This window comes from Mobula birostris, chromosome 14 (assembly GCF_030028105.1).
Source record: "Mobula birostris isolate sMobBir1 chromosome 14, sMobBir1.hap1, whole genome shotgun sequence".
Classification (NCBI taxonomy): Eukaryota; Metazoa; Chordata; class Chondrichthyes; order Myliobatiformes; family Myliobatidae; genus Mobula; species Mobula birostris.
This window is the reverse complement of record NC_092383.1, coordinates 1721217-1747295: the sequence shown is the minus strand read 5'-3', so window position 1 is coordinate 1747295 and position 26079 is coordinate 1721217. Positions and strand designations below refer to the sequence as shown.

The 26079-nt window shown below is 55.9% G+C and overlaps 1 protein-coding gene across 7 annotated transcripts in view; it reads left to right on the top strand.

The window, feature by feature from the left end:
* Positions 1 to 26079, top strand: part of LOC140209636 (cartilage intermediate layer protein 1-like) — a 71900-nt gene that overhangs the window by 12856 nt on the left and 32965 nt on the right. The window contains exons 1-2 of one of the 7 annotated variants that reach the window (XM_072277947.1): positions 2425 to 2782; positions 3879 to 4018. In XM_072277947.1, coding sequence (XP_072134048.1) covers positions 3958 to 4018 — 61 coding nt within the window. In that variant the 5' untranslated portion in view covers positions 2425 to 2782; positions 3879 to 3957. Of the gene's footprint in view, positions 1 to 2424; positions 2788 to 2813; positions 2919 to 3660; positions 3685 to 3757; positions 4019 to 26079 lie in introns of those variants that run through there. The other 6 variants (XM_072277950.1, XM_072277948.1, XM_072277949.1 and 3 more) reach the window with 6 other exon arrangements.

Here is a 26079-nt window from a genome sequence, read left to right as displayed (position 1 = left end):
CTGTAACGGGTGTCAGTCAGCGTGTCTGTCTGTAACTGGGGAGTCAGTGTGTCTGTAACTGGGGTGTCAGTCAGTGTGTCTGTAACTGGGGTGTCAGTCAGCGTGTCCATCTGTAACTGGGGAGTCAGTCAGTGTGTCTGTCTGTAACTGGGAATTCAGTGTGTCTGTAACTGGGGAGTTAGTCAGCATGTCCGTCTGTAACTGGGGTGTCAGTCAGTGTGTCCATCTGTAACTGGGGAGTCAGTCAGTGTGTCTGTAACTGGGGAGTCAGTCAGCATGTCCGTCTGTAACTGGGGAGTTAGTCAGTGTGTCCGTCTGTAACTGGGGAGTCAGTGTGTCTGTAACGGGTGTCAGTCAGCGTGTCTGTCTGTAACTGGGGAGTCAGTGTGTCTGTAACTGGGGTGTCAGTCAGCGTGTCCATCTGTAACTGGGGAGTCAGTCTGCGTGTCCGTCTGTAACTGGGGAGTCAGTGTGTCTGTCTGTAACTGGGGAGTCAGTGTGTCCGTCTGTAACTGGGGAGTCAGTGTGTCTGTAACGGGTGTCAGTCAGCATGTCTGTCTGTAACTGGGGAGTCAGTGTGTCTGTAACTGGGGTGTCAGTCAGCGTGTCCATCTGTAACTGGGGAGTCAGTCTGCGTGTCCGTCTGTAACTGGGGAGTCAGTGTGTCTGTCTGTAACTGGGGAGTCAGTGTGTCTGTAACTGGGGTGTCAGTCAGTGTGTCCGACTGTAACTGGGGAGTCAGTCAGTGTGTCTGTCTGTAACTGGGGATTCAGTGTGTCTGTAACTGGGGAGTCAGTCAGCGTGTCCATCTGTAACTGGGGAGTCAGTGTGTCCATCTGTAACTGGGGAGTCAGTCAGCGTGTCCGTCTGTAACTGGGGTGTCAGTCAGTGTGTCCGTCTGTAACTGGGGAGTCAGTCAGTGTGTCTGTAACTGGGGAGTCAGTCAGCATGTCCGTCTGTAACTGGGGAGTCAGTGTGTCTGTAACTGGGGAGTTAGTCAGTGTGTCCATCTGTAACTGGGGAGTCAGTGTGTCTGTAACGGGTGTCAGTCAGCGTGTCCATCTGTAACTGGGGAGTCAGTGTGTCTGTAACTGGGGTGTCAGTCAGCGTGTCCATCTGTAACTGGGGAGTCAGTCAGTGTGTCCGTCTGTAACTGGGGAGTCAGTCAGTGTGTCTGCCTGTAACTGGGGAGTCAGTGTGTCTGACTGTAAATGAGGAGTCAGTCAGTGTGTCTGTCTGTAACTGGAGAGTCAGTCAGTGTGTCCGTCTGTAACTGGGGAGTCAGTCAGTGTGTCTGTCTGTAACTGGGGAGTCAGTCAGTGTGTCTGCCTGTAACTGGGGAGTCAGTGTGTCTGACTGTAAATGGGGAGTCAGTCAGTGTGTCTGTCTGTAACTGGGGTGTCAGTCAGTGTGTCTGTAACTGGGGAGTCAGTCAGTGTGTCTGTCTGTAACTGGGGAGTCAGTCAGCGTGTCCATCTGTAACTGGAGAGTCAGTCAGTGTGTCCGTCTGTAACTGGGGAGTCAGTCAGTGTGTCTGTCTGTAACTGGGGAGTCAGTCAGTGTGTCTGCCTGTAACTGGGGAGTCAGTGTGTCCGTCTGTAACTGGGGAGTCAGTCAGTGTGTCCGTCTGTAACTGGGGAGTCAGTCAGTGTGTCTGCCTGTAACTGGGGAGTCAGTGTGTCTGACTGTAAATGGGGAGTCAGTCAGTGTGTCTGTCTGTAACTGGAGAGTCAGTCAGTGTGTCCGTCTGTAACTGGGGAGTCAGTCAGTGAGTCTGTCTGTAACTGGGGAGTCAGTCAGCGTGTCCATCTGTAACTGGGGAGTCAGTCAGCGTGTCTGTCTGTAACTGGGGTGTCAGTCAGTGTGTCTGTAACTGGGGAGTCAGTCAGTGTGTCTGTCTGTAACTGGGGAGTCAGTCAGCGTGTCCATCTGTAACTGGAGAGTCAGTCAGCATGTCCATCTGTAACTGGGGAGTCAGTCAGCGTGTCCGTCTGTAACTGGGGAGTCAGTCAGTGTGTCTGTAACTGGGGAGTCAGTCAGCGTGTCCGTCTGTAACTGGGGAGTCAGTCAGCGTGTCTGTCTGTAACTGGGGAGTCAGTCAGTGTGTCTGCCTGTAACTGGGGAGTCAGTGTGTCTGACTGTAAATGGGGAGTCAGTCAGTGTGTCTGTCTGTAACTGGGGTGTCAGTCAGTGTGTCTGTAACTGGGGAGTCAGTCAGTGTGTCTGTCTGTAACTGGGGAGTCAGTCAGCGTGTCCATCTGTAACTGGAGAGTCAGTCAGCGTGTCCATCTGTAACTGGGGAGTCAGTCAGTGTGTCTGTCTGTAACTGGGGAGTCAGTCAGTGTGTCTGTAACTGGGGAGTCAGTCAGCGTGTCCGTCTGTAACTGGGGAGTCAGTCAGCGTGTTTATCTGTAACTGAGGAGTCAGTCAGTGTGTCTGCCTGCAGTCTTGGGGTTGGTCAGTGAGTCCGTCTGGATCTGAGGAGTCAGTCAGTCAGTGAGATAGTTCACGTGTATCTGTGGAGGGAGTGGGTCTGTCTGAGTATGCTACCTACCGCTGAGTTTTCCTGTTATTGATGTCCTGCCCACGGCTGTTGGCGGGATGTCAGTGTTTGATCAAAGACTCTGCCCCCGGCAGCTGCACACATCCCGAGCCCGAAAATAACTTCCAGCCGCAGCGTCCCGGAGCAGTCTGACCGCAGACCCCCACATCAGCTCGGCTCCCTCACCGCCCCGCACAGCACCGCACCGCGCCGGACCTCAGCCGCCGAGACCGAGACGAGGTGAGGTGAGCCAGCGGTTTGCTCGGAAAGCGGTATCCCGGACCGGGAGCGGAATGTCTGTCCGACAACCTCCGTGGATCCGACTCACAGATCCGGGGTGCGCGGTTCAGTCCCGACCTCAGCCGCTCTCGTTGAGGTGGAATTTTCTGCTGAAAACCGCTTGTGAGTGAGTGTGAGTGTGTGTGATTGTGGCTGAGTAGGTGTCAGTGTGTGAGCGGGTGTCTGTGTGTGTGTGTGTGTGTGTGTGTGTGTGTGTGTGTGTGTGTGTGTGTGTGTGTGTGTCAGAGAGAGTGTATCTGTGTGTGCGTGTGAGAGAGAGTGTGTGTGGGTGTGACACACAGAGACAGAGTGTGTGTGGGTGTATTTGTGTGTGTGTATGAGTGTGTGTGTGTGTGTGGGTGTGAGTGTGTGTGAGTGTGGCTGAGTAGGTGTCAGTGTGTGTGTGTGACACAGAGACAGTGTGTGTGGGTGTATTTGTGTGTGTGTGTATGAGTGTGTGTGTGTGTCAGAGAGAGAGAATGTGTGTGGGTGTGAGTGTGTGTGATTGTGGCTGAGTAGGTGTCAGTGTGTGTGTGTGTGTGTGACACACAGAGACAGTGTGTGTGGGTGTGTTTGTGTGTGTGTGTGTGTGTGTGTGTGTGTGACAGAGAGAGAGAATGTGTGTGGGTGTGAGTGTGTGTGAGGATCAGGGAAATGTGGTGAGAATGCAAAGTTGGTGTGCGGTATCTGGGAGGCTGAGAGTCAGTGTGGTAGGGGTAACTTCATGTAATTAGTTAGTTAGATATCTGCCCCGTCCTGTCCCAGATGACACAAGGTTGCAATGAGTGTGACAGCTGGCATCGAATAGATGGGCCGAATGTGCTGAGGATTCAGAAGCAAGCAAGAAAAAGGATTGTGTTGATGTGAGAGGCAGGAGAGAGGGAGCAGGGACATAGCAGGAACTGTTGATACATTTTATCTTGTCTCGTCTCTCAGCTCACCTGCCCCCATCCCTCTATCCCTCCCCCTCCCTCTTTTTCTCTCTCCCTCTCGCACTGCTCGTAATTCCTGAATCTTACCAAGTATGTCCAGTGTCACAGCCTGCTTTGATGTTTAGGGGTTCGACATTAGCCATTGATGTCTGAACATCCCTGATCTACAAAGCACACCCCAGCTGTGGGAACGGAGGTCAAGAGATGGACGTAAATTGGGCTGCAACCCTCTTCGTGTTTGGGATGATCTGTGATTCATCACAAGGTGGGTACCTAACTCACTCAGGAGAGAGTTCTCCTCATCGTCCACCCTTTGGGAACACAACAGCACTCTGCAGATGTTTGGAAATCCACCTTTTTATTCAGGTGTCTTCCCCCGTCCTTTCCAGTCCTGATGAAGGGCCTCGGCCCAAAACATCGACTGTTGATTCATTTTACACAGATGCTGCCCGACCTGCTGAGCTCTTCCAGCATTTTGTGTGTGTTGATCTGGATTTCCAGCATCTGCAGTACCTCTCGTGTCTATGAATTAGATAATGATCTGATGTAGGAAACTGACTCTCTGTCACACTCGTTAAGCTTTCAGATTTCATGGACATGAAGATCAGAAAGGGTTGGTCAAATGTCCCTGGCCATTCCACTGTTCAAAACATCAGGGCACTCTGCAAATCAAAAAGGGTGAACATAGGACTGAAGGTGGTGTATTTGAATGTGTGCAGTGTACTGAATAAAGTGGATGTACGTAGCACAGCTACAGACAGGCATGTATGACATTGTGGGCATCACTGAATTGTGACTGAAAGAAGATTATAGTTGGGAGCTTAACGTCCAAGGATAGATATTGTATTGAAAGGACAGGCATGTAGGCAGGGGTGGGGTGTGGTGGCTTTGTTGCTAAAACTGAAATCAAATCATTAGAAAGAGATGACATAGGATCAGAAGGTGTCCAATCCTTGTGGGTAGATTTAAGAAACTGTGACGGTAAAGAGGCCCCGATGGGAGTTATATACAGACTTCTAAAGAGAATCCAAGATGTGGTCTACAAATTACAACAGGAGATAGAAAGTGCGTGTCAAAAGGGCAATGTTACGATAGTCATGGGAGATTTCCGTAAGCAGGTAGATTGGGAAAATCAGGTTGGTGCTGGATCCCAAGTGGGGGAATTTCTAGAATGCCTGTGAGATGGCTTTTTAGAGCAGCTCATGGTTGAGCCCACTAGAGGGTCAGCTATTCTGGATTGGGTGCTGTGCAATGCTCCAGAATTGATTAGAGAGCTTAAAGTAAGGGATCCCTTAGGGGACAGTGATCATAATATGATAGAATTCACCCTGCTACCTGAGAAGGAAAAACAAAAGTCAGATGTATCAGTATTACAATGGAGTAAAGGGAATCACAGAGGCATGAGAGAAGATCAGGCCAAAATTGATTGGAAAAGAACACTGGCAGGGAAGAGAGCACAGCAGCAGGAATGGCCGGAATTTCTGCTCGAAAGGCAGGATGATGCAACCGTGGCTGACAAGAGAAGTCAAAGCCAACATACAAGCCATAGAGAGGGCATACAATACAGCAAAAATCAGTGGGAAGTTAGAGGATTGGGAAGCTTTTAAAAACCAACAGAGGGCAACTAAAAAAGTCATTAAGAAGGAAAAGATGCAATATGAAGCCTATAATATTAAAGAGGATATCAGAAGATATATAAAATGTAAAAGGGAGGTGAGAGTGGATACTGCACTGCTGGAAATCAGTGCTGGAGAGGTAGTAACAGGGACAAAGAGATGGCATACGAAGGGTGATTGATAAGTTCGTGGCCTAAGGTAGAAGGAGTTAATTTTAGAAAACCTAGCACACTTATTTTTCCTACGTTTACACAGTAAGTCCAGCGGTCGTGGAGCATACGGATCCCTTCTTTGTAGAAGTCAGTGTCTTGGACCTTCAGAAAGTGGTCCACAGCAGGAGTGATTAACAGGTTCGTGGCCTAAGGTAGAAGGAGGTGAGTTATTAACTTCAAACTTTCTGCATTTTCACTCAAAGAGTTGAACTGCACGTACATTTAATGAGAGTGGTATAACTCATCTTCTACCTTAGGCCATGAACTTATCAATCACCCCTGCTTGTGGACCACCTGGAGGTCCAAGACACTCTTGTTACATGCATGTGCAGTTCAACTCTTTGAGTCATAATGCAGAAAGTTTGAAGTTAATAACTCAGCTCCTTCTACCTTAGGCCACAAACTTATCAATCACCCCTGCTGTGCACACTTTCTGGAGGTCCAAGAATGCTCCGCGACCGCTGGACTAAGTGTGTAAATGTAGGAGGGGACTATGTTGAAAAGTAAATGTGCTAGATTTTCTAAAATTGACTCCTTCCACCTTAGGCCATGAACTTATCAATCACGCCTCGTATAATCTTAATAAGTATTTTGCATCAGTCTTCACTGTGGAAGACACTGGCAGTATGGTGGAAGTTCCAGGTGTCAGGGGGCATGAAGTGTGTGAAGTTACCATTACTAGAGAGAAGGTTCCTGGGAAACTGAAAGGTCTGAAGGTGGATAAGTCACCTGGACCAGATGATCTACACCCCAGGGTTCTGAAAGAGGTGGCTGCAGAGACTGTGGAGGCATTAGTAATGATCTTTCAGGAATCACTAGATTCTGGAATGGTTCTGGAAGACTGGAAAATTGCAAATGTCACTCCACTCTTCAAGAAGGGAGAGAAGCAAAAGAAAGGGAACTATAGGCCAGTTCGTCTGAGGTTGGGAAGATGGTGGAGTCAATTATTAAGGATGAGGTCTCGGGATACCTGGAGGCACTTGATAAAATAGGCCACAGTCAGCATGGTTTCCTTGGACTTTCAGAAGGCCTTTGACAAGGTGCCGAACATGAAGCTGCTGAACAAGCTATGAGCCCGTGGTATTACGGGGAAGATTCTAGCAGGGATAAAACAGTGGCTGATTGGCAGGAGGCAAAGAGTGGGAATTAAGGGAGCATTTTCTGGTTGTCTGCTGGAACGTTGTTTCATTTGACGGTATATGTGCGTACGGTTGAACAAACAATGAATGCTGTTTTGTTTGGCGGTATTCATGTGTATGGTTGAATGACAATGAACTGAACCTGAACTTGCTGTGAAGGTAGAGAGACCAAACCAGCCTAGAGAAGGAAAGGTGTTCCCCTTTGGAGACTTGTGTCTTTGCATCATCAACAAACTTGGAAATGTTATTCTTCAGCCTTTCACACAATTACAGCTCCACACAGCACAGAAAAGGCCTTTCAGCTCACATTCTTCATGCTGACCCAGATGCCTTCCTGAACTAATCCTATTTGCCCATGTCCCTCTTTCCTGTCAATGTACTTGGGACAAGTGTCTTTTAACTATTATTGTACACAGCTCGTTCCACATACCCACCGTCCTCTGAGTGAAGTTCACCCTCGGCTCTCCCCTTTAAATCTCCCCTCGCACCATAAACCTATTCCCCACCCCCTCGGTTTTAAATATCCCCTCGTACCATAAACCTATTCCCCACCCCCTCAGTTTTAAATCTCCCCCCTCACCATAAACCTATTCCCCATCCCCTCGGTTTTAAATCTCCCCCCTCACCATAAACCTATTCCCCACCCCCTCAGTTTTAAATCTCCCCCCTCACCATAAACCTATTCCCCACCCCTTCGGTTTTAAATCTCCCCCCTCACCATAAACCTATTCCCCACCCCCTCGGTTTTAAATCTCCCCTCGCACCATAAACCTATTCCCCACCCCCTCGGTTTTAAATCTCCCACCTCACCATAAACCTATTCCCCCCCCCAGGTTTTAAATTAGTAAGTCTGCAGAGGACACGAAGGTCGGTCAAGCTGTGGTTAAGGAGAAGGTTGTTGTAGGTTACAACAGGACATTGACGGGATGCAGAGCTGAGCTGAGAAGTGGCAGATGGAATTTAACGTGGAAAAATATGAAGCGATTCATTTTGGAAGGTCAAATAATGAAAGCAAAGCGCAGGGTTAATAGCGGTGTGGGGGAACAGAGGGATCTTAGGGTCTACCTCCATAGGTCCCTGAAAGAGACTGGAGAATGAGGAACTAGGAATTGGAATCTCCTTGTAGGTAATTGAGAGAAATGGGATTGGGAATGAGGGCAGGAATTCACCCAGAGATGATGGATTGCAGATCTCCACAAGGACTGGTCACAGTCTGTCCAAAGCTGAGATCAGTAGGTATTTGGCGAAGGGATGAAGGGAGATGGGTTAGTGCAGGGAGCTTCATGGGCACTCAGAGACTTACAATGACATTCTGGGTGAAGCGATCCCAGCCGCAACATTCATCGATCTCGACCAGATCCCGGGTCCCAGGGCATTGAATAGAGGGGGGAGGCTGGGTGAGGTTCCGGAGAGGGCACAGACTGTATCCAACAACAGGGGAAGGAGAGCACGGAGAATGTGTATCTGTGACACAGTGTTCAGAGTGTCACTGCACCAGGTGTGGGGAATGGGCAGGAGCGGGGGCAATGGGCAAGGTACTCAGTGAGGTGGAGGCAATGGGTACAATGGCCAGGGACTGGGTGAGGTGGGGGTAATGGTCAAGGAATTGGGTAAGGGGGGTAATGGTCAGGGAACTGGGTGGGGGGGGGTAATGTTCAGGGAACTGGGTGAGAGGGGTAATGGTCAGGGAACTGGGTGAGGTGGGGGTAATGGTCAGGGAACTGGGTGGGGGTAATGGTCATGGAACTGGGTGGGGGGGTAACAGTCAGGGAACTGGGTGGGGTGGAGGGGTAATGGTCAGGGAACTGGGTGGGGGGGTAATGGTCAGGGAACTGGGTGAGGTGGTGGGGGGTAATCGTCAGGGAACTGGGTGAGGTGGTGGGGGGTAATGGTCAGGGAACTGGGTGGTGGGGGGTAATGGTCATGGAACTGGGTGAGGTGGGGGGTAATGGTCAGGGAACTGGGTGGTGGGGGGTAATGGTCATGGAACTGGGTGAGGTGGGGGGTAATGGTCAGTGAACTGGGTGGGGGGGGGTAACGGTCAGGGAACTGGGTAAGGTGGGGGTAATGGTCAGGGAACTGGGTGGGGGGTAATGGTCAGGGAACTGGGTGAGGTGCGGGGTACTGGCCAGGAAACTGGGTTAGGCGGGTAATGGTCAGGAAACCGGGTGAGGTGGGAGGGTAATGGTCAGGGAACTGGGTGAGGGGGGTCATGGTCAGGGAACTGGGTGGGGGGTAATGGTCAGGGAACTTGATGAGGTGGGGGATAATAGTCAGAGAACTGGGTGGTGGGGTAATGGTTGGAGAACTGGGTGAGGTGGGGGGGTAATGGTTAGGGAACTGGGTGAGGTGGGGGGTAATGGTCAGGGGACTGGGTGGGGGGGTAATGGTCATGGAACTGGATGAGGGGTGTAATGGTCAGGTAACTGGGTGAGGTGGGCGGGTAATGGTCAGGGAACTGGGTGAGGGGGGTCATGGTCAGGGAACTGGGTCAGGTGGGGGTAATGGTCAGGGAACTGGGTGGGGGGTAATGGTCAGGGAACTGGGTAAGGTGGGGGGTAATGGTCAGGGAACTGGGTGAGGGGGTAATCGTCAGGGAACTGGGTGAGGTGGGGGGTAATGGTCAGGGAACTGGGTGAGGTGGGGGTAATGGTCAGGGAACTGGGTGAGGGGGGTAATGGTCAGGGAACTGGGTGAGATGGGGGTAATGGTCAGGGAACCTTGTGAGGTGGGGGTAATGGTCAGGGAACTGGGTGAGGTGGGGGTAATGGTCAGGGAACTCGGTGGGGGTGTAATGGTCAGGGAACTGGGTGAGGGGGTAATTGTCAGGGAACTGGGTAAGGTGGGGGGGTAATGGTCAGGGAACTGGGTGGGAGGTAATGGTCAGGGAACTGGGCGAGGTGGTGTGTGAGTAATCGTCAGGGAACTGGGTGGGGTGGAAGGGTAATGGTCAGGGAACTGGTTGGGGTGGAGGGGTAATGGTCAGGGAACTGGGTGGGGGGGTAATGGTCAGGAGACTGGGTGAGGTGGTGGGGGGTAATCGTCAGGGAACTGGGTGAGGTGGTGGGGGGTAATGGTCAGGGAACAGGGTGAGGTGGTGGGGGGTAATGGTCAGGGAACTGGGTGGGGGGTTAATGATCAGGGAACTGGGTAAGGTGGGGGTAATGGTCAGGGAACTGGGTGGGGGGTAATGGTCAGGAAACTGGGTGAGGTGGGGGGTAATGGTCAGGGAACTGGGTGAGGTGGGGGGTAATGGTCAGGGAACTGGGTGAGGGGGTCATGGTCAGGGAACTGGGTGGGGGGGTAATGGTCAGGGAACTGGGTAAGGTGGGAGGGTAATGGTCAGGGAACTGGGTGAGGGGGGTCATGGTCAGGGAACTAGGTGGGGGGTAATGGTCAGGGAACTTGGTGAGGTGGGGGATAATGGTCAGAGAACTGGGTGGTGGGGTAATGGTTGGAGAACTGGTGAGGTGGGGGTGTAATGGTTAGGGAACTGGGTGAGGTGGGGGGTAATAGTCAGGGAACTGGGTGGGGGGTAATGGTCAGGGAACTGGGTGAGGTGGGGATAATGGTCAGGGAACTGGGTGGGGGGGTTATGGTCATGGAACTGGGTGGGGGGTAATGGTCAGGGAACTGGGTGAGGTGGGCGGGTAATGGTCAGGGAACTGGGTGAGGGGGTCATGGTCAGGGAACTGGGTGGGGGGGTAATGGTCAGGGAACTGGGTCAGGTGGGGGTAATGGTCAGGGAACTGGGTGGGGGGTAATGGTCAGGGAACTGGGTGAGGTGGGGGGGTAATGGTCAGGGAACTGGGTGAGGTGGGGGTAATGGTCAGAGAACTGGGTGAGGGGGGGTAATGGTCAGGGAACTGGGTAAGGTGGGAGTAATGGTCAGGGAAGTGGGTGAGGGGGTAATGGTCAGGGAACTGGGTGAGGTGGGGGGTAATGGTCAGGGAACTGGGTAGTGGGGTAATGGTCAGGGAACTGGGTGAGGTGGGTGGGGTAATGGTCAGGGAACTGGGTGAGGTGGGGGTAATGGTCAGGGAACTGGGTGGGGGGGTAATGGTCAAGGCACTGGGTGAGGTGGGGGGTAATGGTCAGGGAACTGGGTGGGGGGTAATGGTCAGGGAACTGGGTGGGGCGGTAGCAGTCAGGGAACTGGGTGGGGTGGAGGGGTAATGGTCAGGGAACTGGGTGAGGTGGTGGGGGGTAATCGTCAGGGAACTGGGTGAGGTGGTGGGGGGTAATGGTCAGGGAACTGGGTGAGGGGATAATGGTCAGGGAACTGGGTGGGGGGTAACGGTCAGGGAACTTGGTGAGGGGGGTAATGGTCAGGGAACTTGATGAGGTGGGAGGTAATGGTCAGTGAACTGGGTGAGGTGGGGGGTAATGGTCTGGGAACTGGATGAGGTGGGGGGGTAATGGTCAGGGAACTGGCTGAGATGGGGGTAATGGTCAGGGAACTGGGTGGGGAGGTAATGGTCAGGGAACTGGGTGAGGTGGGGGTAATGGTCACGGAACTGGGTGAGGTGGGCGGGTAATGGTCAGGGAACTGGGTGAGGGGGGTCATGGTCAGGGAACTGGGTCAGGTGGGGGCAATGGTCAGGGAACTGGGTGGGGGGTAATGGTCAGGGAACTGGGTGAGGTGGGGAGTAATGGTCAGGGAACTGGGTGAGGGGGTAATCGTCAGGGAACTGGGCGAGGTGGGGGGTAATGGTCAGGGAACTGGGTAAGGTGGGGGTAATGGTCAGGGAACTGGGTGAGGGGGGTAATGGTCAGGGAACTGGGTGAGGTGGGGGTAATGGTCAGGGAACTGGGTGAGGTGGTGGTAATGGTCAGGGAACTGGGTGAGGGGGGTAATGGTCAGGGAACTGGGTGAGATGGGGGTGATGGTCAGGGAACCTTGTGAGGTGGGGGTAATGGTCAGGGAACTGGGTGAGGTGGGGGTAATGGTCAGGGAACTCGGTGGGGGTGTAATGGTCAGGGAACTGGGTGAGGGGGTAATTGTCAGGGAACTGGGTAAGGTGGGGGGTAATGGTCAGGAAACTGGGTGGGGGGTAATGGTCAGGGAACTGGGCGAGGTGGTGTGTGAGTAATCGTCAGGGAACTGGGTGGGGTGGGAGGGTAATGGTCAGGGAACTGGGTGGTGGGTTAATGGTCAGGGAACTGGGTAAGGTGGGAGGGTAATGGTCAGGGAACTGGGTGAGGGGGGTCATGGTCAGGGAACTAGGTGGGGGGTAATGGTCAGGGAACTTGGTGAGGTGGGGGATAATGGTCAGAGAACTGGGTGGTGGGGTAATGGTTGGAGAACTGGGTGAGGTGGGGGTTTAATGGTTAGGGAACTGGGTGAGGTGGGGGGTAATAGTCAGGGAACTGGGTGGGGGGGTAATGGTCAGGGAACTGGGTGAGGTGGGGATAATGGTCAGGGAACTGGGTGGGGGGGGTTATGGTCATGGAACTGGATGAGGGGGGTAATAGTCAGGTAACGGTGAGGTGGGCGTGTAATGGTCAGGGAACTGGGTGAGGGGGTCATGGTCAGGGAACTGGGTGGGGGGGTAATGGTCAGGGAACTGGGTAAGGTGGGAGGGTAATGGTCAGGGAACTGGGTGAGGGGGGTCATGGTCAGGGAACTAGGTGGGGGGTAATGGTCAGGGAACTTGGTGAGGTGGGGGATAATGGTCAGAGAACTGGGTGGTGGGGTAATGGTTGGAGAACTGGGTGAGGTGGGGGTTTAATGGTTAGGGAACTGGGTGAGGTGGGGGGTAATAGTCAGGGAACTGGGTGGGGGGGTAATGGTCAGGGAACTGGGTGAGGTGGGGATAATGGTCAGGGAACTGGGTGGGGGGGGTTATGGTCATGGAACTGGATGAGGGGGGTAATAGTCAGGTAACGGTGAGGTGGGCGTGTAATGGTCAGGGAACTGGGTGAGGGGGTCATGGTCAGGGAACTGGGTGGGGGGGGTAATGGTCAGGGAACTGGGTCAGGTGGGGGTAATGGTCAGGGAACTGGGTGGGGGGTAATGGTCAGGGAACTGGGTGAGGTGGGGGGATAATAGTCAGGGAACTGGGTGGGGGGGTAATGGTCAGGGAACTGGGTGGGGGGGTAATGGTCAGGGAACTGGGTGAGGTGGGGGGTTAATGGTCAGGGAACTGGGTGAGGTGGGGGTAATGGTCAGGGAACTGGGTGGGGGGTAATGGTCAGGGAACTGGGTGAGGTGGGGGGATAATAGTCAGGGAACTGGGTGGGGGGGTAATGGTCAGGGAACTGGGTGAGGTGGGGGGTTAATGGTCAGGGAACTGGGTGAGGTGGGGGTAATGGTCAGAGAACTGGGTGAGGGGGGGGTAATTGTCAGGGAACTGGGTGAGTTGGGGTGTAATGGTCAGGGAACTGGGTAAGGTGGGGGTAATGGTCAGGGAAGTGGGTGAGGTGGGGATAATGGTCAGGGAACTGGGTGGGGGGGGTTATGGTCATGGAACTGGATGAGGGGGGTAATAGTCAGGTAACTGGGTGAGGTGGGGGTAATGGTCAGGGAACTGGGTGGGGGGTAATGGTCAGGGAACTGGGTGAGGTGGGGGGGTAATGGTCAGGGAACTGGGTGAGGTGGGGGTAACGGTCAGAGAACTGGGTGAGGGGGGGTAATTGTCAGGGAACTGGGTGAGTTGGGGTGTAATGGTCAGGGAACTGGGTAAGGTGGGGGTAATGGTCAGGGAACTGGGTGAGGTGGGGGTAATGGTCACGGAACTGGGTGAGGTGGGCGGGTAATGGTCAGGGAACTGGGTGAGGGGGGTAATGGTCAGGGAACTGGGTCAGGTGGGGGTAATGGTCAGGGAACTGGGTGGGGGGTAATGGTCAGGGAACTGGGTGAGGTGGGGGGTAATGGTCAGGGAACTGGGTGAGGGGGTAATCGTCAGGGAACTGGGCGAGGTGGGAGGTAATGGTCAGGGAACTGGGTAAGGTGGGGGTAATGGTCAGGGAACTGGGTGAGGGGGGTAATGGTCAGGGAACTGGGTGAGGTGGGGGTAATGGTCAGGGAACTGGGTGAGGTGGGGGTAATGGTCAGGGAACTGGGTGAGGGGGGTAATGGTCAGGGAACTGGGTGAGATGGGGGTGATGGTCAGGGAACCTTGTGAGGTGGGGGTAATGGTCAGGGAACTGGGTGAGGTGGGGGTAATGGTCAGGGAACTCGGTGGGGGTGTAATGGTCAGGGAACTGGGTGAGGGGGTAATTGTCAGGGAACTGGGTAAGGTGGGGGTTAATGGTCAGGGAACTGGGTGGGGGGTAATGGTCAGGGAACTGGGCGAGGTGGTGTGTGAGTAATCGTCAGGGAACTGGGTGGGGTGGGAGGGTAATGGTCAGGGAACTGGGTGGTGGGTTAATGGTCAGGGAACTGGGTAAGGTGGGAGGGTAATGGTCAGGGAACTGGGTGAGGGGGGTCATGGTCAGGGAACTAGGTGGGGGGTAATGGTCAGGGAACTTGGTGAGGTGGGGGATAATGGTCAGAGAACTGGGTGGTGGGGTAATGGTTGGAGAACTGGGTGAGGTGGGGGTTTAATGGTTAGGGAACCGGGTGAGGTGGGGGGTAATAGTCAGGGAACTGGGTGGGGGGGTAATGGTCAGGGAACTGGGTGAGGTGGGGATAATGGTCAGGGAACTGGGTGGGGGGGGTTATGGTCATGGAACTGGATGAGGGGGATAATAGTCAGGTAACGGTGAGGTGGGCGTGTAATGGTCAGGGAACTGGGTGAGGGGGTCATGGTCAGGGAACTGGGTGGGGGGGTAATGGTCAAGGCACTGGGTGAGGTGGGGGGTAATGGTCAGGGAACTGGGTGGGGGGTAATGGTCAGGGAACTGGGTGGGGCGGTAGCAGTCAGGGAACTGGGTGGGGTGGAGGGGTAATGGTCAGGGAACTGGGTGAGGTGGTGGGGGGTAATCGTCAGGGAACTGGGTGAGGTGGTGGGGGGTAATGGTCAGGGAACTGGGTGAGGGGATAATGGTCAGGGAACTGGGTGGGGGGTAACGGTCAGGGAACTTGGTGAGGGGGGTAATGGTCAGGGAACTTGATGAGGTGGGAGGTAATGGTCAGTGAACTGGGTGAGGTGGGGGGTAATGGTCTGGGAACTGGATGAGGTGGGGGGGTAATGGTCAGGGAACTGGCTGAGATGGGGGTAATGGTCAGGGAACTGGGTGGGGAGGTAATGGTCAGGGAACTGGGTGAGGTGGGGGTAATGGTCACGGAACTGGGTGAGGTGGGCGGGTAATGGTCAGGGAACTGGGTGAGGGGGGTCATGGTCAGGGAACTGGGTCAGGTGGGGGTAATGGTCAGGGAACTGGGTGGGGGGTAATGGTCAGGGAACTGGGTGAGGTGGGGAGTAATGGTCAGGGAACTGGGTGAGGGGGTAATCGTCAGGGAACTGGGCGAGGTGGGGGGTAATGGTCAGGGAACTGGGTAAGGTGGGGGTAATGGTCAGGGAACTGGGTGAGGGGGGTAATGGTCAGGGAACTGGGTGAGGTGGGGGTAATGGTCAGGGAACTGGGTGAGGTGGTGGTAATGGTCAGGGAACTGGGTGAGGGGGGTAATGGTCAGGGAACTGGGTGAGATGGGGGTGATGGTCAGGGAACCTTGTGAGGTGGGGGTAATGGTCAGGGAACTGGGTGAGGTGGGGGTAATGGTCAGGGAACTCGGTGGGGGTGTAATGGTCAGGGAACTGGGTGAGGGGGTAATTGTCAGGGAACTGGGTAAGGTGGGGGGTAATGGTCAGGAAACTGGGTGGGGGGTAATGGTCAGGGAACTGGGCGAGGTGGTGTGTGAGTAATCGTCAGGGAACTGGGTGGGGTGGGAGGGTAATGGTCAGGGAACTGGGTGGTGGGTTAATGGTCAGGGAACTGGGTAAGGTGGGAGGGTAATGGTCAGGGAACTGGGTGAGGGGGGTCATGGTCAGGGAACTAGGTGGGGGGTAATGGTCAGGGAACTTGGTGAGGTGGGGGATAATGGTCAGAGAACTGGGTGGTGGGGTAATGGTTGGAGAACTGGGTGAGGTGGGGGTTTAATGGTTAGGGAACTGGGTGAGGTGGGGGGTAATAGTCAGGGAACTGGGTGGGGGGGTAATGGTCAGGGAACTGGGTGAGGTGGGGATAATGGTCAGGGAACTGGGTGGGGGGGGTTATGGTCATGGAACTGGATGAGGGGGGTAATAGTCAGGTAACGGTGAGGTGGGCGTGTAATGGTCAGGGAACTGGGTGAGGGGGTCATGGTCAGGGAACTGGGTGGGGGGGTAATGGTCAGGGAACTGGGTAAGGTGGGAGGGTAATGGTCAGGGAACTGGGTGAGGGGGGTCATGGTCAGGGAACTGGGTGGGGGGTAATGGTCAGGGAACTGGGTGAGGTGGGGGGATAATAGTCAGGGAACTGGGTGGGGGGGTAATGGTCAGGGAACTGGGTGAGGTGGGGATAATGGTCAGGGAACTGGGTGGGGGGGTTATGGTCATGGAACTGGATGAGGGGGGTAATAGTCAGGTAACTGGGTGAGGTGGGGGTAATGGTCAGGGAACTGGGTGGGGGGTAATGGTCAGGGAACTGGGTGAGGTGGGGGGTTAATGGTCAGGGAACTGGGTGAGGTGGGGGTAATGGTCAGAGAACTGGGTGAGGGGGGGTAATTGTCAGGGAACTGGGTGAGTTGGGGTGTAATGGTCAGGGAACTGGGTAAGGTGGGGGTAATGGTCAGGGAAGTGGGTGAGGTGGGGATAATGGTCAGGGAACTGGGTGGGGGGGGTTATGGTCATGGAACTGGATGAGGGGGGTAATAGTCAGGTAACTGGGTGAGGTGGGGGTAATGGTCAGGGAACTGGGTGGGGGGTAATGGTCAGGGAACTGGGTGAGGTGGGGGGGTAATGGTCAGGGAACTGGGTGAGGTGGGGGTAACGGTCAGAGAACTGGGTGAGGGGGGGTAATTGTCAGGGAACTGGGTGAGTTGGGGTGTAATGGTCAGGGAACTGGGTAAGGTGGGGGTAATGGTCAGGGAACTGGGTGAGGTGGGGGTAATGGTCACGGAACTGGGTGAGGTGGGCGGGTAATGGTCAGGGAACTGGGTGAGGGGGGTAATGGTCAGGGAACTGGGTCAGGTGGGGGTAATGGTCAGGGAACTGGGTGGGGGGTAATGGTCAGGGAACTGGGTGAGGTGGGGGGTAATGGTCAGGGAACTGGGTGAGGGGGTAATCGTCAGGGAACTGGGCGAGGTGGGAGGTAATGGTCAGGGAACTGGGTAAGGTGGGGGTAATGGTCAGGGAACTGGGTGAGGGGGGTAATGGTCAGGGAACTGGGTGAGGTGGGGGTAATGGTCAGGGAACTGGGTGAGGTGGGGGTAATGGTCAGGGAACTGGGTGAGGGGGGTAATGGTCAGGGAACTGGGTGAGATGGGGGTGATGGTCAGGGAACCTTGTGAGGTGGGGGTAATGGTCAGGGAACTGGGTGAGGTGGGGGTAATGGTCAGGGAACTCGGTGGGGGTGTAATGGTCAGGGAACTGGGTGAGGGGGTAATTGTCAGGGAACTGGGTAAGGTGGGGGTTAATGGTCAGGGAACTGGGTGGGGGGTAATGGTCAGGGAACTGGGCGAGGTGGTGTGTGAGTAATCGTCAGGGAACTGGGTGGGGTGGGAGGGTAATGGTCAGGGAACTGGGTGGTGGGTTAATGGTCAGGGAACTGGGTAAGGTGGGAGGGTAATGGTCAGGGAACTGGGTGAGGGGGGTCATGGTCAGGGAACTAGGTGGGGGGTAATGGTCAGGGAACTTGGTGAGGTGGGGGATAATGGTCAGAGAACTGGGTGGTGGGGTAATGGTTGGAGAACTGGGTGAGGTGGGGGTTTAATGGTTAGGGAACCGGGTGAGGTGGGGGGTAATAGTCAGGGAACTGGGTGGGGGGGTAATGGTCAGGGAACTGGGTGAGGTGGGGATAATGGTCAGGGAACTGGGTGGGGGGGGTTATGGTCATGGAACTGGATGAGGGGGATAATAGTCAGGTAACGGTGAGGTGGGCGTGTAATGGTCAGGGAACTGGGTGAGGGGGTCATGGTCAGGGAACTGGGTGGGGGGGGTAATGGTCAGGGAACTGGGTCAGGTGGGGGTAATGGTCAGGGAACTGGGTGGGGGGTAATGGTCAGGGAACTGGGTGAGGTGGGGGGGTAATGGTCAGGGAACTGGGTGAGGTGGGGGTGTAATGGTTAGGGAACTGGGTGAGGTGGGGGATAATAGTCAGGGAACTGGGTGGGGGGGGTAATGGTCAGGGAACTGGGTGAGGTGGGGATAATGGTCAGGGAACTGGGTGGGGGGGTTATGGTCATGGAACTGGATGAGGGGGGTAATAGTCAGGTAACTGGGTGAGGTGGGCGTGTAATGGTCAGGGAACTGGGTGAGGGGGTCATGGTCAGGGAACTGGGTGGGGGGGGTAATGGTCAGGGAACTGGGTCAGGTGGGGGTAATGGTCAGGGAACTGGGTGGGGGGTAATGGTCAGGGAGCTGGGTGAGGTGGGGATAATGGTCAGGGAACTGGGTGGGGGGGGGTTATGGTCATGGAACTGGATGAGGGGGGTAATAGGTAACTGGGTGAGGTGGGGGTAATGGTCAGGGAACTGAGTGGGGGGTAATGGTCAGGGAACTGGGTGAGGTGGGGGGGTAATGGTCAGGGAACTGGGTGAGGTGGGGGTAATGGTCAGAGAACTGGGTGAGGGGGAGTAATTGACAGGGAACTGGGTGAGTTGGGGTGTAATGGTCAGGGAACTGGGTAAGGTGGGGGTAATGGTCAGGGAAGTGGGTGAGGGGGTAATGGTCAGGGAACTGGGTGAGGTGGGGGGTAATGGTCAGGGAACTGGGTGAGGTGGGGGGTAATGGTCAGGGAACTGGGTAGTGGGGTAATGGTCAGGGAACTGGGTGAGGTGGGTGGGGTAATGGTCAGGGAACTGGGTGAGGTGGGGGTAATGGTCAGGGAACTGGGTGGGGGGGTAATGGTCAAGGTACTGGGTGAGGTGGGGGGTAATGATCAGGGAACTGGGTGGGGGGTAATGGTCAGGGAACTGGGTGAGGTGGTGGGGGGTAATGGTCAGGGAACTGGGTGGGGGGTAACGGTCAGGGAACTTGGTGAGGGGGGTAATGGTCAGGGAACTGGTTGAGCTGGGGGTAATGGTCAGTGAACTGGGTGAGGTGGGGGGTAATGATCAGGGAACTGGGTGGGGGGTAATGGTCAGGGAACTGGGTGGGGGGGTAGCGGTCAGGGAACTGGGTGGGGTGGAGGGGTAATGGTCAGGAAACTGGGTGAGGTGGTGGGGGGTAATGGTCAGGGAACTGGGTGGGGGGTAACGGTCAGGGAACTTGGTGAGGGGGGTAATGGTCAGGGAACTGGTTGAGCTGGGGGTAATGGTCAGTGAACTGGGTGAGGTGGGGGGTAATGATCTGGGAACTGGATGAGGTGGGGGGTAATGGTCAGGGAACTGGCTGAGAGGGGGGTAATGGTCAGGGATCTGGGTGTGGAGGTAATGGTCAGGGAACTTGGTGAGGTGGGGGTAATGGTCATGGAACTGGGTGTGGTGGGGGGGTAATAGTCAAGGAACTAGGTGAGGTGGGGGGGGGGTAATGGTCAGGGAACTGGGTGAGGTGGGGGGGTAATGGTCAGGGAACTGGGTGAGGTGGGGTAATGGTCAGAGAACTGGGTGAGGGGGGTAATTGTCAGGGAACTGGGTGAGTTGGGGTGTAATGGTCAGGGAACTGGGTAAGGTGGGGGTAATGGTCAGGGAAGTGGTTGAGGGGGTAATGGTCAGGGAACTGGGTGAGGTGGGGGGTAATGGTCAGGGAACTGGGTGAGGTGGGGGGTAATGGTCAGGGAACTGGGTAGTGGGGTAATGGTCAGGGAACTGGGTGAGGTGGGTGGGGTAATGGTTAGGGAACTGGGTGAGGTGGGGGTAATGGTCAGGGAACTGGGTGGGGGGGTAATGGTCAAGGTACTGGGTGAGGTGGGGGGTAATGATCAGGGAACTGGGTGGGGGGTAATGGTCAGGGAACTGGGTGGGGGGTAGCGGTCAGGGAACTGGGTGGGGTGGAGGGGTAATGGTCAGGAAACTGGGTGAGGTGGTGGGGGGTAATCGTCAGGGAACTGGGTGAGGTGGTGGGGGGCAATGGTCAGGGAACTGGGTGGGGGGTAACGGTCAGGGAACTTGGTGAGCGGGGTAATGGTCAGGGAACTGGTTGAGCTGGGGGTAATGGTCAGTGAACTGGGTGAGGTGGGGGGTAATGGTCTGGGAACTGGATGAGGTGGGGGGTAATGGTCAGGGAACTGGCTGAGATGGGGGTAATGGTCAGGGAACTGGGTGTGGAGGTAATGGTCAGGGAACTTGGTGAGGTGGGGGTGATGGTCATGGAACTGGGTGAGGTGGGGGGGTAATAGTCAAGGAACTAGGTGAGGTGGGGGGGGGTAATGGTTAGGGAACTGGGTGAGGAGGGGGTAATGGTCAAGGAACTGGGTGAGGGGGTAATGGTTAGGGAACTGGGTGAGGTGGGGGGTAATGGTCAGTGAACTGGGTGAGGAGGTAATGGTCAGGGAACTGGGTGGGGGGGTAATGTTCAGGGAACTGGGTAAGGTGGGGGTAATGGTCAGGGAACTGGGTGGGCAGTAATGTTCAGGGAACTGGGTGGTGGGGTAATGCTCAGAGAACTGGGTCAGGTGGTGGGGGTAATGGTCAGGGAACTGTGTGAGGTGGGAGTAATGGTCAGGGAACTAGCTGAGGTGGGGGGTAATGGTGAGGGAACTGGGTGAGGTGGGGGAGTAATGGACAGGGAACAGGGTGAGGTGGGGGTAATGGTCAGGGAACTGGGTGGGGGGGTAATGGTGAGGGAACTGGGTGAGGTGGTGGGGAGTAATCGTTAGGGAACTGGGTGAGGTGGTGGGGGGTAATGGTCAGGGAACAGGGTGAGGTGGTGGGGGGTAATGGTCAGGGAACTGGGTGGTGGGGGTAATGGTCATGGAACTGGGTGAGGTGGGGGGTAATGGTCAGTGAACTGGGTGGGGGGGGTAACGGTCAGGGAACTGGGTAAGGTGGGGGTAATGGTCAGGGAACTGGGTGGGGGGTAATGGTCAGGGAACTGGGTGAGGTGCGGGGTACTGGCCAGGAAACTGGGTGAGGCGGGTAATGGTCAGGAAACCGGGTGAGGTGGGAGGGTAATGGTCAGGGAACTGGGTGAGGGGGGTCATGGTCAGGGAACTGGGTGGGGGGTAATGGTCAGGGAACTTGGTGAGGTGGGGGACAATGGTCAGGGAACTGGGTGGTGGGGTAATGGTCGGAGAACTGGGTGAGGTGGGGGGGTACTGGTTAGGGAACTGGGTGAGGTGGGGGTAATGGTCAGGGAACTGGGTGAGGTGGGGGTAATGGTCAGGGAACTGGGTGGGGGGGTAATGGTCATGGAACTGGATGAGGGGTGTAATGGTCAGGTAACTGGGTGAGGTGGGCGGGTAATGGTCAGGGAACTGGGTGAGGGGGGTCATGGTCAGGGAACTGGGTGAGGTGGGGGTAATGGTCAGGGAACTGGGTAAGGTGGGGGTAATGGTCAGGGAACTGGGTGAGGGGGGTAATGGTCAGGGAACTGGGTGAGATGGGGGTAATGGTCAGGGAACCTGGTGAGGTGGGGGTAATGGTCAGGGAACTGGGTATGGTGGGGGTAATGGTCAGGGAACTCGGTGGGGGTGTAATGGTCAGGGAACTGGGTGAGGGGGTAATTGTCAGGGAACTGGGTAAGGTGGGGGGTAATGGTCAGGGAACTGGGTGAGGTGGGGGGTAATGGTCAGGGAACTGGGTAAGGTGGGGGTAATGGTCAGGGAACCAGGTGAGGGGGGTAATAGTCAGGGAACTAGGTGAGATGGGGTAATGGTCAGGGAACCTGCTGATTTGGGGGTAATGGTCAGGGAACTGAGTAAGGTGGGGGTAATGGTCAGGGAACTCGGTGGGGGGGTAATGGTCAGGGAACTAGGTGAGGGGGGTAATTGTCAGGGAACTGGGTAAGGTGGGGGGTAATGTTCAGGGAACTGGTTGGGGGGTAATGGTCGGGGAACTGTGTAAGGTGGGGGTAATGGTCAGGGAACTGGGTGGGGGGGTAATGGTCAGGGAACTGGGTGAGGTGGGGGTAATGGTCAGGGAACTGGGTAAGATGGTGGTAATGGTCAGGGAACTGTGTGAGGTGGGGGGGTAATGGGCAGGGAACTGGGTGAGGTGGGGGTAATGGTCAGGGAACTGGGTAAGATGGTGGTAATGGTCAGGGAACTGTGTGAGGTGGGGGGGTAATGGGCAGGGAACTGGGTGAGGCGGGTAATGGTCAGGGAACTGGGTGAGGGGGGTAATGGTCAGGGAACTGGGTGAGGTGGGGGATAATAGTCAGGGAACTGGGTGGGGGGGGTAATGGTCAGGGAACTGGGTGAGGTGGGGATAATGGTCAGGGAACTGGGTGGGGGGGTTATGGTCATGGAACTGGATGAGGGGGGTAATAGTCAGGTAACTGGGTGAGGTGGGCGTGTAATGGTCAGGGAACTGGGTGAGGGGGTCATGGTCAGGGAACTGGGTGGGGGGGGTAATGGTCAGGGAACTGGGTCAGGTGGGGGTAATGGTCAGGGAACTGGGTGGGGGGTAATGGTCAGGGAACTGGGTGAGGTGGGGATAATGGTCAGGGAACTGGGTGGGGGGGGTTATGGTCATGGAACTGGATGAGGGGGGTAATAGTCAGGTAACTGGGTGAGGTGGGGGTAATGGTCAGGGAACTGGGTGGGGGGTAATGGTCAGGGAACTGGGTGAGGTTGGGGGTTAATGGTCAGGGAACTGGGTGAGGTGGGGGTAATGGTCAGAGAACTGGGTGAGGGGGGGTAATTGTCAGGGAACTGGGTGAGTTGGGGTGTAATGGTCAGGGAACTGGGTAAGGTGGGGGTAATGGTCAGGGAAGTGGGTGAGGTGGGGATAATGGTCAGGGAACTGGATGGGGGGGGTTATGGTCATGGAACTGGATGAGGGGGGTAATAGTCAGGTAACTGGGTGAGGTGGGGGTAATGGTCAGGGAACTGGGTGGGGGGTAATGGTCAGGGAACTGGGTGAGGTGGGGGGGTAATGGTCAGGGAACTGGGTGAGGTGGGGGTAATGGTCAGAGAACTGGGTGAGGGGGGGTAATTGTCAGGGAACTGGGTGAGTTGGGGTGTAATGGTCAGGGAACTGGGTAAGGTGGGGGTAATGGTCAGGGAAGTGGGTGAGGGGGTAATGGTCAGGGAACTGGGTGAGGTGGGGGGTAATGGTCAGGGAACTGGGTGAGGTGGGGGGTAATGGTCAGGGAACTGGGTAGTGGGGTAATGGTCAGGGAACTGGGTGAGGTGGGTGGGGTAATGGTCAGGGAACTGGGTGAGGTGGGGGTAATGGTCAGGGAACTGGGTGGGGGGGTAATGGTCAAGGTACTGGGTGAGGTGGGGGGTAATGATCAGGGAACTGGGTGGGGGGTAATGGTCAGGGAACTGGGTGGGGGGTAGCGGTCAGGGAACTGGGTGGGGTGGAGGGGTAATGGTCAGAAAACTGGGTGAGGTGGTGGGGGGTAATGGTCAGGGAACTGGGTGGGGGGGTAACGGTCAGGGAACTTGGTGAGGGGGGTAATGGTCAGGGAACTGGTTGAGCTGGGGGTAATGGTCAGTGAACTGGGTGAGGTGGGGGGTAATGGTCTGGGAACTGGATGAGGTGGGGGGTAATGGTCAGGGAACTGGCTGAGAGGGGGGTAATGGTCAGGGATCTGGGTGTGGAGGTAATGGTCAGGGAACTTGGTGAGGTGGGGGTAATGGTCATGGAACTGGGTGTGGTGGGGGGGTAATAGTCAAGGAACTAGGTGAGGTGGGGGGGGTAATGGTCAGGGAACTGGGTGAGGTGGGGGGGGTAATGGTCAGGGAACTGGGTGAGGTGGGGGTAATGGTCAGAGAACTGGGTGAGGGGGGGTAATTGTCAGGGAACTGGGTGAGTTGGGGTGTAATGGTCAGGGAACTGGGTAAGGTGGGGTTAATGGTCAGGGAAGTGGGTGAGGGGGTAATGGTCAGGGAACTGGGTGAGGTGGGGGGTAATGGTCAGGGAACTGGGTGAGGTGGGGGGTAATGGTCAGGGAACTGGGTAGTGGGGTAATGTTCAGGGAACTGGGTGAGGTGGGTGGGGTAATGGTTAGGGAACTGGGTGAGGTGGGGGTAATGGTCAGGGAACTGGGTGGGGGGGTAATGGTCAAGGTACTGGGTGAGGTGGGGGGTAATGATCAGGGAACTGGGTGGGGGGTAATGGTCAGGGAACTGGGTGGGGGGTAGCGGTCAGGGAACTGGGTGGGGTGGAGGGGTAATGGTCAGGAAACTGGGTGAGGTGGTGGGGGGTAATCGTCAGGGAACTGGGTGAGGTGGTGGGGGGTAATGGTCAGGGAACTGGGTGGGGGGTAACGGTCAGGGAACTTGGTGAGGGGGGTAATGGTCAGGGAACTGGTTGAGCTGGGGGTAATGGTCAGTGAACTGGGTGAGGTGGGGGGTAATGGTCTGGGAACTGGATGAGGTGGGGGGTAATGGTCAGGGAACTGGCTGAGATGGGGGTAATGGTCAGGGAACTGGGTGTGGAGGTAATGGTCAGGGAACTTGGTGAGGTGGGGGTGATGGTCATGGAACTGGGTGAGGTGGGGTGGTAATAGTCAAGGAACTAGGTGAGGTGGGGGGGGTAATGGTTAGGGAACTGGGTGGGCAGTAATGTTCAGGGAACTGGGTGGTGGGGTAATGCTCAGAGAACTGGGTCAGGTGGTGGGGGTAATGGTCGGGGAACTGTGTGAGGTGGGAGTAATGGTCAGGGAACTAGCTGAGGTGGGGGGTAATGGTGAGGGAACTGGGTGAGGTGGGGGAGTAATGGACAGGGAACAGGGTGAGGTGGGGGTAATGGTCAGGGAACTGGGTGGGGGGTAATGGTGAGGGAACTGGGTGAGGTGGTGGGGAGTAATCGTTAGGGAACTGGGTGAGGTGGTGGGGGGTAATGGTCAGGGAACAGGGTGAGGTGGTGGGGGGTAATGGTCAGGGAACTGGGTGGTGGGGGTAATGGTCATGGAACTGGGTGAGGTGGGGGGTAATGGTCAGTGAACTGGGTGGGGGGGGTAACGGTCAGGGAACTGGGTAAGGTGGGGGTAATGGTCAGGGAACTGGGTGGGGGGTAATGGTCAGGGAACTGGGTGAGGTGCGGGGTACTGGCCAGGAAACTGGGTGAGGCGGGTAATGGTCAGGAAACCGGGTGAGGTGGGAGGGTAATGGTCAGGGAACTGGGTGAGGGGGGTCATGGTCAGGGAACTGGGTGGGGGGTAATGGTCAGGGAACTTGGTGAGGTGGGGGACAATGGTCAGGGAACTGGGTGGTGGGGTAATGGTCGGAGAACTGGGTGAGGTGGGGGGGTACTGGTTAGGGAACTGGGTGAGGTGGGGGTAATGGTCAGGGAACTGGGTGAGGTGGGGGTAATGGTCAGGGAACTGGGTGGGGGGGTAATGGTCATGGAACTGGATGAGGGGTGTAATGGTCAGGTAACTGGGTGAGGTGGGCGGGTAATGGTCAGGGAACTGGGTGAGGGGGGTCATGGTCAGGGAACTGGGTCAGGTGGGGGTAATGGTCAGGGAACTGGGTGGGGGGTAATGGTCAGGGAACTGGGTGAAGTGGGGGGTAATGGTCAGGGAACTGGGTGAGGTGGGGGTAATGGTCAGAGAACTGGGTGAGGGGGTAATTGTCAGGGAACTGGGTGAGGTGGGGGGTAATGGTCAGGGAACTGGGTAAGGTGGGGGTAATGGTCAGGGAACTGGGTGAGGGGGGTAATGGTCAGGGAACTGGGTGAGGTGGGGGTAATGGTCAGGGAACTGGGTAAGGTGGGGGTAATGGTCAGGGAACTGGGTGAGGGGGGTAATGGTCAGGGAACTGGGTGAGATGGGGGTAATGGTCAGGGAACCTGGTGAGGTGGGGGTAATGGTCAGGGAACTGGGTATGGTGGGGGTAATGGTCAGGGAACTCGGTGGGGGTGTAATGGTCAGGGAACTGGGTGAGGGGGTAATTGTCAGGGAACTGGGTAAGGTGGGGGGTAATGGTCAGGGAACTGGGTGAGGTGGGGGGTAATGGTCAGGGAACTGGGTAAGGTGGGGGTAATGGTCAGGGAACCAGGTGAGGGGGGTAATGGTCAGGGAACTAGGTGAGATGGGGTAATGGTCAGGGAACCTGCTGATTTGGGGGTAATGGTCAGGGAACTGAGTAAGGTGGGGGTAATGGTCAGGGAACTCGGTGGGGGGGTAATGGTCAGGGAACTAGGTGAGGGGGGTAATTGTC